Consider the following 19,167-nt stretch of genomic DNA (forward strand, 5'->3'; position numbering starts at 1 on the left):
AGAAGATTCTGAATCCGGGGCATGTGTTCTTCAAGTACTCCTTCCACATCCACTCACTCACACTCTCTCCCATCCCTTTTCACTTTCTCTCTCCTGGGTCTCAGGGCAGCGATTTCTTCGACAGTTTGCTGCAGAAGCTGCAATCGACATACCAGTTCAAGCTGGAGGACTACATGGACGGCATGGCTGTGCGCAGCAAGCCCCTGCGGAAGGTGGTGAGTCCTGGCTAGGGCCTGGGTCTGTCAGGGGAAGCTTTGTTGATCAGGCCCTCTGGGGGTCCCTGGAAGACGGATGGTAAAGGAGACCCCCTCTTTGGGCAGAGGGGAGCTCAGCGCTTTTCCCTGGTGAAGGAAGCAGGTGTGCTGAAGCCTGGCCGTGTCTCCATTTTAAGCTGGACATCAAATCTCCTTTTGCCCTTGTCAAAAACTAACTAGGATGCTGGAGCTGGGGGGGGGGGCAGTCCTGCCTTTCCCCATCACTCGGCAAGGGGCAGGTGCTCAATCTTGCAAGGGAGGCAGGGAAAAATGTCACAGCTGAGACCTGCAAAGAGGAGATTGGCTTCATTTTTAAAATAACTGTATGTGTGGGTTATGTGGGTTGCAGATATCCTTTGGAACACTAGACTTGCCACTCACAGCCTCCATCTAAAATACGAGGGAAGAGTTTTTGGATTCCGGCAGAGGCCTCTCCCCAGCTCTCCCTCCCTCCTTCCTGCAACTGATGGGCTTGTTTCTTCTCCCCCAGGTTAAATACGCCCTCATCAGCGCCCAGAGGAGCCTGATCTGCCAAGGAGACATCTGCAGATACCGAGAGCAAAGCAGCGACACGGCCAACTACGGGAAGGCACGCAGGTAGGGAGGGAGGAAGTCCTGGAGGCCCCTCTGGAGGGGAAGGGACTGTGTCGCTTCATGGGATAGAGCTCCTGCTTTGTGTCCAGAAAGCCCCAGGTTCAGGTCAGCCTGCGACTGTTCCTAATCAGAGAACCTGGAGAGTCGGTGTGGACAATATTCAGCTGGTCCAGCTCAGTACAAGGCAGGAAAGGGCTGTAGCTCAGCTGCAGAACACTTGCTTGGCATGCAGAAGGTCCCAGGTTCAATCTCCAGGCAGGGCTGGGGTTGTTCTCCTGCCTGAAACCGTCCTGAGGAGCCACTCCCTCTCTCCTTCCAGGAGCCTGCAGTCTAAACGTTGAGAAAGTTGAGTAGACAGAAGGGAAGGGGCAAAAGGGTTGATGTGAGCAGGTGCAGTTACAACATACTTTTGGGGCTTGGTGCCAGTGGTGGGGAAGGGGATAAGGCTGGATAACAAACGTTGGTTTTGAGAGGAGAGAGAACCATAGCATCCCAGAGGGGTTCTTGGGGAACTTCTTTGCATGGGACGTGTGTGGCCACACTTCAGATATAGCTGGAATTCCAGCTCCCCAGGGTCACACTGTCCCCATCTCTGCCACAGCCACTGGCAGGACCTAGGAGAGGACTCTGCCAGTGGCAGCCTCTCCCCTCCAGGGTCTCCTGCCCCAATGCAGCCTAGCCTGTCAGTCACTCTGCTCTCTTGCCTCCCCAGCTGGTACTTGAAGGCCCAGCACATCGCCCCCAAGAACGGACGCCCGTACAACCAGCTGGCCCTCTTGGCTGTCTACACGGTAAGAGAGATGCAGGGAGGGAGAGAGCCGGGGTGGTCCAGGCACAGGAGGCTTGTGAGCCTCACGGCACCAGGAGAGGCATCGGCTCACTTCACTCGTGAAAAATGCTTACATTTCTTAATTATTTTGCCAGTGTTTCAGATGCATGGCAGCTATTTCCCAAATTGCTAATATTTCGTTAGACAAATTAATTCAGCTGTCAAAAATAATTACTAGCAGACTTTATAAGCGTTTATGAAAACGTGGACATCACTTCTTTTTCACTTACTGACTGAAATGGATAATTCCTCAAACATCTGTCAATAAGGTTCATTAGGTGTACAGAGTTTGCTAGCTTTTTATTCCTGCAGTGTGACCATGCAGCACAGCTTCTGGTCCAAAGATCTGAGGGTGCTGCAGGTCCCCCTTCAGGACGGAACCCCTCGTTTATTTTCAGGCTTCTGTTCTCAAAACCCATTGCAAGTGCCTTGGCATGAGGAAGCTCCACGTCTGTGGACATAAATTCGCTGGGTGAGGGTTATCGTGGACAAATCGTACATCGTGTAGATAGACCATGGTGCTAGGAAGGCGTGTCCTTGTTCTGGTGGAAGGCTAACTAATGATTAAACTGATTTTTGAAATTTAAGTTGGCATGAGTTTTCATGCGGTTTTAGTCTGTCATTATTTTAGCTTTTCAAAAAGTCTTAAATTACTGTTACTATTTTTTTCTTGTTGATAAGTTTCTTGTTTCCCCCCCTTTTTTATAAATCCTTTGGTTTCTTTAAAGCAAGGAGTATCTAATTGTTATTAAATTAATTAAACCATCTAGACCAGCTGCTGGGTAGCCAAGGTGCCAGGTTTGTGTGCAGAATGTCCCAGGTTCAAAGACTGGGAAGGGCTCCCTGCCTGAGACCTTAGAGAGCCATGGCTGCCGGTCAGCGTATACAGCACTGAGCTAAGCAGACCCAGTGGCCTGACTCTGTATAAAGCAACTTCCTTTGCTCTAAAGGATGCAGCTCTAGATGTGGCTGAGTCACATCTGTGTGACTTTATCAGAAACGGGGCTTCCTGCTCCCCCCGCCCCCGATCAGCGTAAGGGGTGTTGGAACAAGGTGCCCAGGAATATATATGCCATTTATTAGGAGCCACTTCATTTCTGATTGAGGTCCTTAGTAGCACCACTGGAAAACAGAAACACTCTGTGTCGGTCTCCCCCAACCTGGCGTCCCTCCTGATGTTTTGGACTACAACCCCCATCAGCGTTGGATGGGACTGATGGGCGTTGTAGTCCAAAAACTTGTTAGGGTTTCAAGGTTGGGAGAGACTACTCTCCATTCTCTGAGCTAGCAGGAGTTCCTTTGCAAGAGAGTCTAGAGCCGGGTTCCCAAATTTTTTCAGGGGCCCAAGCCCTTGGTTCTAAAACTCATTCTCAGGAACCCCTACCCTATAAAAAGCATCATTCAGAATTTGCACAGCCCACTAAGGAAGATAATAACACAATGAAATTCACTAAAGAATATCACGTGAAAAATATTTTTTACGCATCCTTACAAAAACATTTATAGCATGAAATATTACTATATAATATTAATATAGTACATTTCCGAGCACAATTCAAAGTGTTGGTGCTGACCTTTAAAGCCTAAACGGCCTCGGTCCAGTATATTTGAAGGAGCGTCTCCACCCCCATCGTTCTGCCCGGACACTGAGGTCCAGCTCCGAGGGCCTTTGGCGGTTCCCTTGCTGCGAGAAGCCAAGTTACAGGGAACCAGGCAGAGGGCCTTCTCGGTGGTGGCACCCGCCCTGTGGAATGCCCTCCCACCAGATGTCAAAGAGAAAAACAACCAACAGACTTTAGAAGACATCTGAAGGCAGCCCTATTTAGGAAAGCTTTTAATGTTTGATGCATTACTGTATTTTAATATTTTGTTGGAAGCCGCCCAGAGTGGCTGGGGAAGCCCAGCCAGATGGGTAGGGTATAAATAATAAATTATTATTATTATTATTATTCACCAAAAGAGCATGAAGCTCCACCTACCACAGACGTACGGTAACTAAGGCATAGGGAAATTACCAATCATTGGCCATCTTGTGATAACTCAGAATTGTAAATACAGACCAATGTGTCTAAAAGAAATAGCAGTAAATCTCTCAATGTAAAGCCGCTCACTAGCTACAATGGCTCTGCTCTGCCTCCACGGTCAGAGGCAGCAATGCTTCCGGATTCCACTTGCTGGAGATTACAGGAGAGGATCCTGCCTCCTGGTTCCCTACAGGCAACTGTTCAGCCCCTGCGAGAACAGGATGCTGGGCCATTGGCTTGATCCAACAGGCTCTTCTTACGTTCTTAGAGTTTTGCCCCTGGCAAAGAGCTTAATCCTGTGGGGCTTGTGTTTGTTGCAGTCCTAGAAGCTTCATCTGCCCCTCTCCTTCCATTGCCACCTCCCCTTTCTCAGCAAGAAGGAGGGTGTTCCCTTTGGATCCCCCCAATCGCCCCTCTGTAGGGTACTATCTTGTAAGGGGATCTTCCTGTTGTTGTCTCTGCAGAGGAGGAAGTTGGATGCAGTCTACTACTACATGCGCAGCCTTGCGGCCAGCAACCCCATCCTCACTGCCAAGGAGAGCCTCATGAGCCTCTTCGAGGAGACCAAGCGGAAGGTAAGGGGTGGGGTGAGGGCTGCGGACCCCTTTCCTCGCCCCCAGCCTCCCTCTCTGCCCAGGAGCACCCACCCTGACCACGGTGCCTCTCCCTCCCTGTGCAGGTGGAGCAGGTGGAGCAGAAGAAGAGCCCCAGCCGGCAGAGCAAAGGCAAGAAGTCGGCCTTCCGGCCTTCTGGGGATGATGCCACCCGCCTGGAGCTCTGGATCCACCCCTCGCACCCCCACGCCAGCCAGGGGCACGAGTCCGGGCGGGACTCGGAGCAGGACAACGGCCTCGGCAGCCTCAGCCCCAGCGATGTGAGTACCGTCCGTGCGGCTGAAATCCGTGTAGCGTCATGTAAAGAGTGTTGCCCCTTGTGGAATTGGTTTGGTTATTGCATTTACGCCTCGCCTTTTCCTCCCAGGAGCTCCCAGGATTCCCCGCCCTCCTCGTTTAATCCCCGCAACAACCCCATGAGGTGGGTTAGCCTGAGGGACTTGGGCTGAGCTTTATAGCTGAGTGGGGACTTGAACCCTGGTCTCTCCCAGGCCCTCGTCCTCTGGCACTCTCACCGCTGCACCACACGACTTCCCAGGATGGGTAGATGAGTGTGTATACATACGTGTACAAGTCGGCCAAGAGGCGCTTCTGTTGCCGGGCTCCCTTTGGCCACTGGATGGCGCTGCTCTTCTTGCTATGCAGGACAGGCTGACATGTTGCGGGGGGGGGGGGGCAACGCTGTTACGCTGAGATGCTCTGCTCTGTGCCGCTCACAGGGGAACTGGAGCCAGCAGAATGCAGAGGCAGTCTGTCTGTGGCAGGGGTGTTCCTGGCCACTTCTGCCTTCCCACCCACCCCTGTCCCGAGCTGCCTTGGGAGAATGTCTTGCGTAGCACATGGGGACAAGGCCTTGCCTCCGCTCTCACATGCCCAAAGTCACGCGGGTGCTCTGGTCCCCGCTGGGGCAGGAGGGGCTCCAGGATGCGGAGGAGGCAGGCTGACCACAGGATTAGGCCAACCCCAGTCGACTGGGACACGTACGGCCTTCAGGCACTCTTATTCCAACCCACCCCCCACCCCCCGCTCAGAATAACTTCCTTTGCTAAAGGTGTTTCTTCCCGATAAATGTTTGACGTGGCTCACAGCACAGAGAAGCATTTAACATACAATTCAGTACCAATAATAACAACAGCAGTGTTGGACCAGGACCTGGGAGAGACCCGGGTTCAAATCAGCTCTCTGTCATGAAGCTCACCAGGTGACCTTGGAAGACAGTCACTCAGTTTCAGTCTGACCTCAAAGGATGGTTGTGTGAATAAAATGGGAGGTGGGAAGGAGAACTGTATGACCACCTTGAGCTCCCTGGAGGAAAGAAGGTGGGATGTAAATATAAATGAAATAAAGAATGAGGATACAACTTGCAGTGATGGATGGAGGGTGGTTTTTTGGTGGGGAGTACCTTGGCCCTTCCAGCCTTTGGAACAACAGTGTTAATTGAGCAATGGGCTGCGCTGGCACTTTGGGTGCTGGGTGGGTGGGCTGCTTTGCTGTGGGTGCTTTGGCATGAGAGATCCGGGGCCTTGCCAATATGTTGCCCTATTCCAAGGAAGCATCTGGGCAGAAGCAAAGGGGCAGGTTGGCAGGAAGGAGGCAAGCAGAGGGTCACGGGAGGCATGTTGGCTGAGCTGGGCAAGAAGACGGGTTAGTGGCTCCTATTCCAAGTCAAACTAGCTCAGTGTCACCTACACGGACTGGCAGCAGGGTTTCAGGCATTTCCCAGCCTTTCTTGGAGATGCTGCCAAGGATTGAGCCGGGGACCTTCTGCATGCCCGGCAGGTGCTCTCTGACCCTGACCTCTAGCCCTTCTTCTGCCAATGGCAGAGCGCAGCTGCCTCCTGCCGGGCCCATCAGTGTCACACAGGAGTCAGTGCTTAACTGTCACTTTAAGCCTGTCGCCCGTTGGGCTCATGGAGGTTCCCTGGGGTGCCTGGCTTACATAGAACAATAGAATTGTAGTCTAGCAAGGTACCATTTGGGGCCATCCAGTCCAGCCCCCAGCAATGCAGGAATCTCAACTAAAAAATCCCTGACAGATGGCCAACAAAGCTCTGCTTAAAAACCACCAAGCAAGGAGAGTCAAACACCTCCCAAGGGGACTCCCTTCCACACTCGAACAGCTCTTTCTTCATGGCACTGGAGCCCGACCTCGGGGGGACGGGACTCCCCTTTACCCCCCCCCCACCTGCCTAGACTTGCGCGTTTCTGGGATCCCACTGACTCGGGGTCACCCTGTGGGTGCCCTGCCAGCAGGGACAGCACTGTGCTTTTGGCCTGCTGTGCCAGGCCTGCAGAGAGCAGTTGCCGAAAGCCCTGGAGGTTGACTCAGCAAGCGCTGGGGGGTTCTCCCCTCCTTTCTGTTTGTGAAGCAGGTTCCCAGGCGAGAGAGAGAGAGAGAGGCAGAGAGAGGCAGAGAGAAAGGCTCTGCTCCCCCCAGCCTCCTTCGCTGGTGCGGTGATGGGCAACCCAGAGTGCTGCTGTGTGTGCTTCATCTCTCTCTCTCCCCCTCTTCCTCCTCAAGCTCCTTTGACCCGGTCACCAAAACCACCCCTCAGCTTTTATTTTTACGCCCGGCCCGTTTTTGTTTCGAGCCCTGAGGTTTGGTCTCTTTCCTCTAACGGAGAGAGAAGTTCTCCGAGGAGGAAGCCGCGGGTGCCAGGCTGCAGTTGGGCTGGTTAGACGCGGAAACCACATGCCCGGCCCCCGCGGGCTTGGGGACGTGACTCTCGGCACGCAGCGCCTTGCGCTGGAGGCAGCGCCTGGCTCACCCCCGGCCCCTTCCGCCTCCCAGCCACCAGCTGCACCCACCCCTCCTCCCTGGCGCTCTGCGTCTCGGGAGCGAAACAGGCTTTTGGGGAAACTGTCCCACCGAGCGCCGCTCCTGCTCCCTGCTGGGGCTGAGCTCCTTGCTGCCTGCAGCCCTCTTTAGGGCAGCCTTGCGTGGAGCCTGCCCCCCTTCCCCTTCCTTCCGGCCCCACTTGACCTTTCGCTGCCACCCACAAGGAGGCCGGGGTGAGGTGAAGCGAGAGTTTCCAGGCACGCAAAGGCCAAAAAAAGAGAAAAGAGGCTCAGCATCTTAATTTTAAAAGCGAGGAGAGAAGGCAGGTTGCTGTGACTACTGGGGAGCTGGTTGGCTGGAGAAGTGGGCCACTGGGCATGGCAGGAGCGTGCCAGGCTCCCTTGACCCAGGAGAGGACCAGGCAGGATCCCATTCTGCAGAGGCCCTCAGCGCCAAGGGCTGTGCAGGCATTTGCAGCCACTTGCATTGTGGTAGTGTTGTGGTTGTGTGTGTGTAAACTGAGAAACTGTCCCATTTTTGTGCCCTGGTTGTTGGCTTATATTTTCTCGTTTCTTCTCTGCATCAACTTGTGGGGAGTACTCTGTAGATCACAGAATCCCTCCCTTCTGTAGCCACAGCCACTCAGGATCCTCCCCCTTCCCTCTCTGGCTTCTGAATCCATTCCCTCCCTCAGTGTTCCCCACATGCACCCCAGTTTATCAGTAATCATCAGGACTAGGAGCCTATTTTTTCTTTGAAAGAAGGAACCAAGAGGTTTAGGATGTTGAATTCTAGGGCCAGCAGCAGGTTGCTCTGCTTAATGTGGAAGTGCTACAGTGTGATTTTTTAAAAGTGAATAACTAAATCATGATACATTGGTTTTATTAATTTATGTATTAAAAGATATGCACCCCACCCTTCATCACAGGATAATCAGGATGGGTGAAAATAAATGCACAATATTCTGATTTCCCCCCAAAACATCATTTGTGAAAATTGGCTTGGAATTCCAAGTGCGAAGAACACAGCGGCTGTTGCCTCCGGTTCCCCATGCCCCACGGGGGCATCTGCTTGGCCACTGTGAGAACAGGGTGCTGGGTAAGAGGGCCTGATCCAGCTGCTGCTCCAGGCCTCTCCTGATGTTTGTGAGCATTCAGGAGGTTGGAGGAAGCGCTGCTCTCCTGGCCCACCCATTTCCCAAGGGAGGCCTGAGGCCTGCTCTGGCAAAGGGTGTCTGGAGGGGGCTCTTGTGCCAACCGGCCAGACAAACACGTCTCTCTGCTGAGCCCGGCTGGGTTTGTCCCTGGGTGCATCTGCTCCCTTCGCTCCTCCTTCTTACTTTTTTTTTTTTAGCAGCCACCCAAACTGCCCCCCACCGTGACATCCGTGGCGCTGCTTCCTCCCCTCCCGCATCCGGTCCCCTGGCAAAGAAACAAGCCTTGTCCTTCCGCTGCCCCGCGCTGGTTCCGCCGACCCTTCTCTGCTCCGCAGATGCGTCGCGGCTGCCGAGGGGAAAGTTTGCCTCCTCGCTTGATAAAGAACAGATACCAGAGTGCTGCTTCCAAACCTGAAGTAACCATTTTTAACTGGAAGCAGCCTCTCCTCCTCCTCCTCCTCCTCCTCCTCCTAATCCCAGCCCTACCGGAGCAGCTGTGCTGGAATCCTGCCCTTATTTGGTGCCTGCCCTCATTCCCACCAGGGATCCTGGGGCTCAGGTGCCGAGCGCAGAGCCCCAGCCCCCCGGATCGGGGCCAGATGGATCGGTGCTCAGAGCCGGGGCTGTTGCTGCTGGTGGCTCCTCGGCACAATGGCTGTGCTCTGCCTCCCCTGTGGGAGACACAAACACCTCCATATTCGTCTTCCTGGGAGTCACAGGCGAGGAGAGTGTTGCCGATTCACTCGGGTCCTACTTGCTAATCAGAGGATGTTGTGTTGGGTGGTCCCCTTTGGGGGGACCTGCTGCAGGACTCTTCCTAGGTTCCTGTAAAGGATTAGGCTGGTGGTTCCCGATTGGGGGGGGGGGCTTCTGCCCCCTTGGTTCCATAAGCTCAAGGCCCCCTACCCTACCCTGTAAGAAGCGTTATTCAGAATAGTGACATGCACAACACACTCAGGAAGATAATTACACAATAAAAATCAAAGCAGTAACAATTGCTTGCGCATTTTTTTGAAATCCAATTACAGCTAGCTAGTTTAATTATTATTTCAACAAAACTGATGAACCTAATCTTGTGAAAGCAGCCTTTCGAAGTCTGATAACCATTTAGCTATTGGGAGTTTTTAATGTTTGAAGTTTTACTGTGTTTTTGTATTTTGTTAGAAGCCACCCAGAATGGCTGGGGCAACCCAGTCAGATGGACAGGCTATATAGTTAATAAAATTATTCTTATTATTAGCAAGAGTTTTAGATACCACATTCAGGAGCGACTTCACCATTTGGTAAATTCGTAATGTGATGGCTGACCTTGTGTCCTTATGTCCTTCCTATAGATATGGCGTTGCTTTTATTCATATTGCCTGCTTTGGGCGCTTCCCCACCCCCAGAATCAGAGTTACTTAGAAAAGGAGCTCGTGGCGCCCTCGTCACCATCAGTCACACTCAAGATTGTACAAACCTCCCCTAATCAGCTTTCCCTGGGAAGTTTTGCTGCGGGGCGGCACCCAAGTGTTTCAGATCGAAACGTGTGAGCGGGTGAACGATCTTCAGCCTTATCGTTGTGTCTTTCTTTGTATGCTGCTTTCCCATGACGGAGCCACGCACAAGCAGCTCATGAGAACGCACAGATTTGAAATAAAACAAGATTCCAAGATAATGCATTAACAGTTGCAAAGCGGAGCGCAATGTAAACAAAAAGCCACACGAATATCCAGGCCTGGGCTCAGCCGAGCTGCCCCTCCGTACACCCCGCCCAAACAACAAGTGCCCCCCATGACCTCTTCCTCACTGAGGACTAGTCTGCTTTGGTGTGTTCTGTATGGGGTAGCAGGAGATGAGGGAACCCCCTCTGCATAAATGGGTTGTTGAGGCAATGAGAAAGGGCAGCCACTGGGCTGTCTTCTTCGCTCTTTGTGTTTTGTGGAGGGGGGCACAGGGGGCGCATTTCTCATCCCTCCGCCGCTTTGGGGAAGTGCATGTGTGCCCCCCCTCCTCCCCCTCGCCTCGTGCAGCCGCCGCAACCAGCAGGTGGTGCCACTTCCTCTCCCGGGGGCTCCGTTTCCCTCTGGCTGTGAGAAGCAGGAGGTTCCCAGGGGGGGCCCTGCCGGCAGGTGAGTCACGCCAAGAGCACAACCACGCAGAGAGTCATTTGGAGAGCAGCCGCTGGCCTGCCCTTGAACCTTCCCACCGGCCTCTTCCCAGGGCTGAGCTCATCGGGGTCACGCCGGAGGCAGGAGGCAGGCACGCACGCTCAGAGGGAGCTGGATAGGGGCTTTCCTTGCCCTTCTGTTCCCACCCCAGAGCACCACCACCACCATCATCACGACATTTATATTCTGCTTTTCCTCCAAGCAGCTCAGGGTGGTGTGTGCGATTCTCCCCCACTAGCATGGGAATATCAGAAGAGCCTGGCTGTGGGATTAGGTCAGTGGCCCACAGACCCCAGCCTCCTCTTCTCGCAGGGGGAGCCCCGAAGCACGACCCCACCCCAGGAGCCCTCTCTCCTCCTGCAGTTTTCAGCAACTGCTGTCCGGAAGCCTCATGGCTGGTTGCCATTGATAGCCCTCTCTTGCGTGAATCTGTCCAATCCTCTCTTAAAAGCATCCATGTCGGTGGCCGTCGCCGCTGCGTCCTGCAGCAGAGAGGACTTCCTTCCATCTGTCCTGAATCTTCCAACATTCCGCTTTGTTGGATGTCCACAAGTTCTCATGTTATCCTCCCAACAACCCTGTGAGGCAGGCTGGGCTGAGAGAGAGGCAGTGACTCACCCAGGGAACTTCAGGAGGGCTGAGCGTCAGGGGATTTTGGCCCCTGGCCCCTCCCAGATCCTAGCTGAGCACTCTAACCCAGGGGGTAGCCAACCTGGTGCCCTCCAGGTGTTTAGGACTGCAACTCAGCCAGAACGGCCAGCATCCAGGAATGATGAGGAGTTAATAATAATAATAATAATAATAATAATAATAATAATAATACCACCTCACCCATCTGGCTGGATTACCCCAGCCACTCTGGGAAGCTTCCACACATAAAAAAAAACATAATAAAGCATCAAACATTAAAAGCTTACCAATGCAGTAGTCCTGAACCCACCTGCTCTGACCACTGCTCTGCACTGCTTCTCTTCCATTCCTCCCAGGTTGCACCCCAACTATCTGAGGCTTCATCTATATTAAATTTACATCCCCTTCCTTTCCCCCAAAGCACTCGGGGCAATGGACACCTGTCCCCCACGTTTCTCCTTGCAACCACCCCTGTAAGGTAGGCCTGGCCAAAGGAGAAAGCTGGTGGATGGCTTGAGGTCACTCAAGGAGTTTTGTGGCCAGATGAGGGATTTGAACTCGGGTCTTCCCCGCAAGGAGCCGCATTGACAGGACTTGCATGCTCTGTGTGTGTCCCTCCCTACTGGAGGAATTGGTTGGGTCCGACCCCCTGCCACCATGCTTCAGGCATTGCATGGCAGCCTGCTTGCACAATCGAGGAGGGGCAGGATATGGGATTCCTGGGCCAGTTACTGTCTTGGAAATGGATTTGTGCCACAGTTGGGTCAGTACAGGAGAGTTGGCAAAGCAAAGGGGGGTTGGTGGTGGTAGAATATGTCAAAAACAGAGGAAAAACCACCTTGATTCTCTCTGTCTGGCAGCGTTTCCTCCATGTGCAGTTTGTTGTCGTTCCAGTGAATGTATTTACTGTTTTAATACATTGCTCTGTTTAGTTCAGTTGGTAGAGCATGAGACTCTTAAATCTCAGGGCTGTGGGTTTGAGCCCCACGTTGGGCAAAGGATTCCTGCATTGCCAGGGGCTGGACTAGATGTGCCTCGGGTCCCTTCCAACTCTACAATTCTGTGATTGTACCTCCCATTCAGCCTAAGAATGACCTTCGCCTCAGGCCAACCCTGTAGGATGCCCTCCAGCAAACTGTAGTTCCCAGGATGCTTTGGGGGAAGCCGTGACTGTTCAAGTGGTTTAATAATGCTTTACGGAGATGGTGTGAATAACAGGAGGGGGAGAGTTGTCGTTGCCCAGGCCCCACTCTCGGGCTTCCCTTTGGGGTATCTGGAAGGCCACTGGGGAGGCTGGACTGGATGGGCTCCCTTTGGCCTGCTCCAGCCAGGCTCTCAGGAAGCCCTATTGTGAAAGCAGAACCTCCATCCATGCCCAGGGACAGTCTGCCTCGGAAAACCAGAGGATGGGGACAACTGGAGCGTTGCTGCTGTTGGGCTCAGGTCCTGCTTTGGCCACTGAGACAGGTTGCTGGACTGGCCTGACCCAGCTTCAAGGCTCTTCTTAGGTCCTTGCGTGTTGCCCTCGCATTCCCCTCTGGAAGGTGGCGGTAGGTGGGCACCCCTGGGATTCCTTGCACACATGCTCCCGTCGCTTGCAGAGAACCTTGTCCGCCAGCAGAGGGTGCCGTGGGCCTAGCACGGCTCCCCCCCTCAAAAAATGCAGCTGTCTGGCACTTGCCCTCGCGCTTGGAGGGCCGGGGCACAGACATTTGGTTCCCATCTGCCGCCCCTCCACCCCCCTCTGCACATCCCAGGCCAGGTTATCCTGTCACCCGGGACTCTGGGCTCGTTCACAGGAAAAGGGAGCGTTCGAATTGTTTTCTCATCTTCTTCAACATCATCTTTTCTCTCTCTCTCTCTGCTTTCCCCCCCTCTTTCCCATGCAGCTGAACAAAAGGTTCGTCCTGAGTTTTCTCCATGCCCATGGGAAGCTGTTTACCAGGATTGGGTAAGGCTGCAGGATGTTTGTTTTATTTTTCCTACATTACGAGGCCTTTTGGAATTCCAATATTGTTAGCAACTGGGCTTGTGTTTGGAGCGGAGGGCACAGGGTGTGAAGCCGCCTCCTCCTCCTCCCTCCCCCTCCCAGGCCGGCTCTGGAGGGCGGGGCGGGTGGGGGCGAGGGAGAGGGTCAGCACTTCGGCCGGGGCTGGGGCTGGGAGCGCCACCGCAGCAGTGACGCAGGTCTGGCCCTCCTCGTCCAGCACAGCAGCTGCCCTCCTTTATCAGAACAAATTCGTCCCCAGCCAAGTCCATTCGTGCCATTTTCCCGCTGCTGCCCGGAGTTCAGGGCTAGACTGCCTCTGCATGTGGAGGTTCTGTTTAGCATTGAGGTCTGATGCGCCCCCCCACGATCCAAATCGTGTCGTCCAGGGATTGGCTCCTGACAAACTGAGGCAGATTGTCAGAGAAATGCCGAGCAGAGGAAAGGAAGTCCCTCTTAGTGCAGCGCAGAGTTAAACGGTGGAACTCCCTCCCACATGAGGCCATGATGGCCAACAGCTTGGGCGGCTTTTTAAAGGGGTTAGGCAAATTCATGGAGGAGGAGGAGGCTATCAGGGGCTTTGCTCTGCCTCCACAGCTGGACATGGGGATGCTTCCGAGTCTCTGTTGCTGGGAACCGCAGGAGGGGAGGCTGCTGCCCTTGTGCTTGAATCCTGCTTGCGGGTTTCCCAAGGGAACACCTAGTTGGTCTCTGTGAGAAGAGGACATTGGACCAGAAGGGCCCTGATCCACCAGGCTCTTCTGCTGTGTGCTTTGTCTTGTCCATCTAGCCCAGCATGTTCCACTCTGACCGGCTGAGCCTCCCAGGATCTCTGGCAGATAAGCGTCTTTCTCCCCCATTTTCACTCGCTACCGAATTCTGGGTAGCAAGCCTGGGGACTGAACCTCCCCCATGCCAAGCATTCATTCTGCTGTCCCTGGACAGCATTTGGCTCCCAGGTTTTCCCTCAGGTGGCCATTGCTTCTTGGGTGACGGCAGAGGAGTTGGCATTGCCCCTCTTGGGAAGCCTCCCTGGGTGCGAGGAAGAAGGAGCCTCCCATAAGGATGCCCAAGAAGTCAGCTCCAGTCTGTGCCCTCTCGGACTTCCACCATCCCTGACCGCTGGCTGCTGGGTGTGCTGGGAGTTGGAGTCCAAACAACGGCCGCAGGGCCTCGGGTTCACGTCAGCTCCCACAAGGGCCGAGTTTGAGTTGGCTTTGTAACAGGGCGACCTGCAGAGCTCCCTCTGCTGTGAATGAGAGTGCAGGTGCTCATGTTTCCTGTGACAAAACAACGGAAGCGATTTCACTCACTGAGACACACACACACACACTTTCCAGTGGTAACCACGTGTAGGGTCAAAGTGGTAATTTCTCTTCACCAAAGTACTTTGTCACCTTGTGCTCGGCAGATCTCGACGGCAGCCCCATAAAGTAGGCCAGTGTTGCTGAGAAACAGCAGCTTTTCTCAGTCCCACACAACCTCCCCTGCTTGCCCCACACCCCATTATTATTATTTATTACATTTATATTCCACCCTGCTGCCAAGGAGCTCAAGGTGGCGTACATGGTTCTTCTCCCCATTTTATCAACAGCCCTGCAAGGTAGGCTAGGCTGAGAGGCAGTGACTGGCCCAAGGCCACCCAGGGAGTTTCGTGCCTGAGTGGGGACTGGAACCTTGGTCTCTCTAGTCTTATTTTAAAAAAAAAGATATTTATTGTGATTTTACAAAAACATAAGTTTACAAAATAGAAAAAAGTCACATAGAAAGAAAAAGATACAAAAAAGAAAACATAGAAAAATACATAAAAGAGAAAAAAGAGGAATAAAAATACAAAAAACAAATAGATAAAAAAGAATTAAAAAACAAATCCGTTTTTAGTAACTTTAAACTCATTAGCTTGTTTCCTTGACCTCCTCACACCTCCCCTTTTTGTATTCCCATTTAAATAATCAAATCAGCAAATCCTTACCTTCTTTCGTTTATCTTAACTCTATATCTTAACATATTATTACTCTATATTTTCATCCATTTATCAATACATTTTTGCATATTCTTATTAACTTTGTTGCTAATGCCACTTATTTTCAGTCCAACATCATTTTAACATTCATTAATTTTACAGTGTTTCTGAAGGTCGTCTTTAAATTTCTTCCAGTCTTCTTCCACCAACTCTTCTCCCAGGTCTCGGATTCTGCCAGTCATTTCCGCCAATTCCATATAATCCATCACCTTCATCTGCCACTCTTCCAGGGTGGGTAGCTCTTGTGTCTTCCAATACTTTGCAATCAGTATTCTTGCTGCTGTTGTTGCATACATAAAAAAAGTTCTATCCTTCTTTGGCACCAATTGGCCGACTATGCCCAGGAGAAAGCCCTCTGGTTTCTTCAGGAAGGTATATTTAAATACCTTTTTCATTTCATTATATATCATCTCCCAGAAAGCCTTAATCTTTGGGCACGTCCACCAAAGGTGAAAGAATGTACCTTCATTTTCTTTACATTTCCAACATTTATTATCGGGCAAATGATATATTTTTGCAAGCTTGACTGGTGTCATGTACCACCTGTAAATCATTTTCATAATATTCTCTCTTAAGGCATTACATGCCGTAAATTTCATACCGGTGGTCCACAACTGTTCCCAGTCAGCAAACATAATGTTGTGACCAATATCTTGTGCCCATTTGATCATAGCAGATTTAACCGTTTCATCCTGCGTATTCCATTTTAACAGCAAGTTATACATTCTTGAAAGTATCTTAGTTTTGGGATCTAACAGTTCTGTTTCCAATTTTAATTTTTCCACCTGGAAGCCAATTTTTTAATCCAAATTATAGGCCTCTCTTATTTGATAATAATGAAGCCAGTCTCAAAACTCTGCAATTCCAATTTGTCTCCTCCTTGTTCCAATATTTCCCAATATTTCGGCCTTGGTCTCTCTAGTCTTAATTCGACACCTCTCCACGTCTCCACAACAGCTGGCTTTCTAGCAGATTCTGCCGTTATCTTTCATCCCCATAGAATTGTAGAGGTGGAAGGGACTCCTGAGGTTCATCTAGTCCAGCTCCTTGCAATGCACAAATCGTAGCTGAAGCATCCCTGACAAGCCCCCCCCCCCCACCTCTGCTTAAAAACCTCCAAGGAAGGAAAGGCCACCACCATCTGAGGGACTTCATCCCTCTGTCGTCTGGCTCTTACAGTCAGAAAGTTATTCCTGATGTTGAGTCGGAATCTCCTTTCTTGTAACTTGAAGCCATGGGTTCGAGACCCACCCTCCAGAGCAGGAGGAAACAAGTTTGTTTCTCCTCTGAATCTCCTCTTCTCCAGGCTAAACATCCCCAGCTCCCTAAAATGTTCCTCACAATACTTGGTTCCCTGCCCCTTTTTATCATCTTGCTTGCGCTCCTCTGCTCCCAGGTTGTCGTTACGATAATTACTATTTGCAATTGTACTATTTGCAATTGTACTGGGAGATAAGTGAATAATAATAATAATAATAATACAGTGGTACCTCTGGTTGGAACGGGATCCGTTCCGGAGGCCTGTTCGCAACATGAAAAGAGCGCAACCTGAAGTTTTGTATCTGCACAGGTGTGCAGCGCGGTCTGGCGCTTATGCGCGAAGCATGATTTAGCACTTTTGCACATGCGCGAGTGGCGAAACCTGGAAGTAACCCTTTCCAGTATTTCCAGGTCGCCACGGGACATAAGCTGAAAGAACGTAACATGAAGCAAACGTAACATGAGGTATGACTGTAATAGAAATAACAATGCAATGCAAACGGCGTTGTTAATAATGCAATGCAAATAATAAGCAACGCAAACAATGCCTCCCCTCCTTCCTTGGTTTCTTCAGGATGGAGACCTTCCCTGCTGTGGCTGCTGAGGTCCTGAGCGAGTTCCGGGTGCTGCTGGGGCACAGCCCCTCGCCCATCGGAAGCACCCGCCTGCTGCAACTCATGGCCATCAACATGTTTGCTGTCTACAACTCCCAGCCCAAAGGTACTGGAGGGGGACAGGTGGGGGAAGGAGTCAGGAAGGAGCCCCAGGCCTCGGTCCTCAGGCACTGGGTTTGTGGGCAGGACACAACTCTGGTGCCCAGGAGGCCCTTTGGAAGTCACAGGTTGAGAAAACTGCTGAATTCCAAAACCCCAGCGGGCAGAACTGAGATCTTGAGAGCAACTCTTGCTGCTTAGCATCCAGCTCAGGGTTCCCATGGGACCATTTGCTTCCTGTGTGGAGAGGCGCTTATAAGAGCCTAAGGAGAGCCCTGTGCCAGCTGGATCAGGCCAGCTTGTTTGTCAGCCTCTTTTCGCAATGGCCAGCCAATGCGAAGAAGCCTGCAAGCAGGACCTGATCACTACAACAGCTCTCTAGTTGTTGTTGCCCGTCACCCGGTATTCGGAGGTAGACTGTCCCTGGGCATGGAGGTTCTGCTATCGCAATTTGCCCTGCTTCCCCCCCCCCCCGCCAAAGGGGGCCCACCTTGTTTCAGCATCCTATTCTTTCAGTGGCCAACCAGGTGCCCCCTAGGGGAAGAAGCTAGCAGCAGGACCCGAGGGCTACAGCAGGGCACTCCCCACCTGCCATTCCCAATGTAGTACCTCTAGGCAGGCTGCCTTTGTCCTTCCTCATGGGCAGAAGCAGCCAGTGGGTTTGGTCCAAGGAAGGGCCCCCTTCGGTGTTTGTCTCTGACACATCGAAAGAGCCCTGCCTGGGCCTCCCCTAAATTCTCCCCCTGTAGCCCTCCTGCTGTGGCCGTCATCCTCACGGGAGAGCAGATCCTGGGGCCAGCAGGTCAGATCTGTGGCTCTCCTGCTGTGTCGTCCTCTGTGGCACCCAGAAAGTATTGCTTGTGCAACCTTTTTCTTTCCTTTGAGCCTTGGTCTTCCTTCCTTGCTCCTCCATTAGCATCTTGCTGACTGACGGTCCCATCCTGTCCCCCACCCCACTTCGCCTCGGAAGTGCTGTAGGGAAAGGTGATGCCTAGCCAGCCCCCTTTTGGTAGTTCCTTTGCAGTCCAAAACAGTGCCACGCCCCCCACCACCACCTCAGAAGCTGCGATCTCTGTCCCTTGCATGCCGTCTCTCTCCAGAAGGAGGTGCTGGTGGGCTCCCTCTGCCCCCAGGAGGACCAGGAGGAGGCCAGCGCAACACCTTGCCCCAGGTGCCCTCTTTGGGCACTTTGGTAGCCAGCTGCACACCCGCCTGGCAGGGAAGTGGGGGGTGCCTTTATCCTGACCGCAGACGCGTGGAGAATGTGGTTGGTGGGGGGTTTTTTAAGGGGGGGCTGTAATTTGGGCACAGGGAGAGAGGGGTGGCTGGAACGGAGTTTGCAAGAGAGCTAATTGAAGCCGTGCCTTGTGGCCGGGCATCTCCGGCGGGGGGAGTCCTGCGAGCCCCCACCCATCTGTGCCCAATTTACTCCAATCTGGTCTCGGTGGGGCTTTTCTCCCACCCCCAAAGCCCACCCCCTTTCTCTCTCTCTCTCTCTCTCTTTCCCCTTTTTAATAATTTGTTTTATAATTCCTGGAATCAAACCCATCTCAAACACACTGTTCTGTTTTACTATATTATTGGATTATACTTCCTATAAATCACTGGAGGGATGTTCATAGGGCCACCGCCGGGATCACTTCCCTTCGCCGCAAACCCCCCACCCCCCCGGCACGTCTTACACACATATCCAGGCAGTTTGTCTTCTGGCCTTTTTGTGCCCTTCCCAGCTGAGCAGGGCAAGAGTTGCTCCCCCTCCCCAACCAGCCAACTTCAGGCTGTGGCTCCATCTGGCTGCTCTTAAGCGACTCCCAGGGTGGAGTTCAGCATAGTGCTGGTTCAGTTGCTGAGCTTTTTGGCCTGTTGGGCAGAAAAACCCCCTCCCCCCCCATACACTCCTCTGAAGCTTCTCCCCTGAGCCAATTTTGGGAGGTCAGGGTTGGGAAGCCCTGTTGCACAAATGGCAGGCCTTGCACTGGCCTTCTGGCGATGGGGCTTAGCAGGTGACCCTCCCTCTGTATTACGTGGAGAGGGAGCCTCTGAAGAGCAGCTGCTGGATCAGGCCAAGGTGGGTCTGTCTAGCCCAGCAACCTGTTCTCACGGGCCAGCCAGGTGTCCCTGTGGAGGGCCTGGTCCACAGCAACACACCCCTCT

The 19,167-nt window shown here is 52.6% G+C and overlaps 1 protein-coding gene across 4 annotated transcripts in view; it reads left to right on the forward strand.

Annotated features, from left to right (window-relative positions):
• SMG6 (SMG6 nonsense mediated mRNA decay factor) overlaps positions 1–19,167 on the forward strand; it is an 88,765-nt gene that overhangs the window by 7,594 nt on the left and 62,004 nt on the right. For 3 of the 4 annotated variants that reach the window (XM_083587421.1, XM_083587422.1, XM_083587424.1), the window contains exons 4-10: positions 105–215; positions 745–851; positions 1,561–1,639; positions 4,166–4,276; positions 4,381–4,575; positions 12,920–12,981; positions 16,875–17,020. In XM_083587421.1, the coding sequence (XP_083443547.1) occupies positions 105–215; positions 745–851; positions 1,561–1,639; positions 4,166–4,276; positions 4,381–4,575; positions 12,920–12,981; positions 16,875–17,020 (811 nt within the window). The remainder of the gene's footprint in view (positions 1–104; positions 216–744; positions 852–1,560; positions 1,640–4,165; positions 4,277–4,380; positions 4,576–12,919; positions 12,982–16,874; positions 17,021–19,167) is intronic. The other variant, XM_083587423.1, reaches the window with a different exon arrangement.

The sequence above is a fragment of the Podarcis filfolensis genome, assembly GCF_964270895.1.
Source record: "Podarcis filfolensis genome assembly, chromosome: 15".
In the NCBI taxonomy this organism is placed as follows: Eukaryota; Metazoa; Chordata; class Lepidosauria; order Squamata; family Lacertidae; genus Podarcis; species Podarcis filfolensis.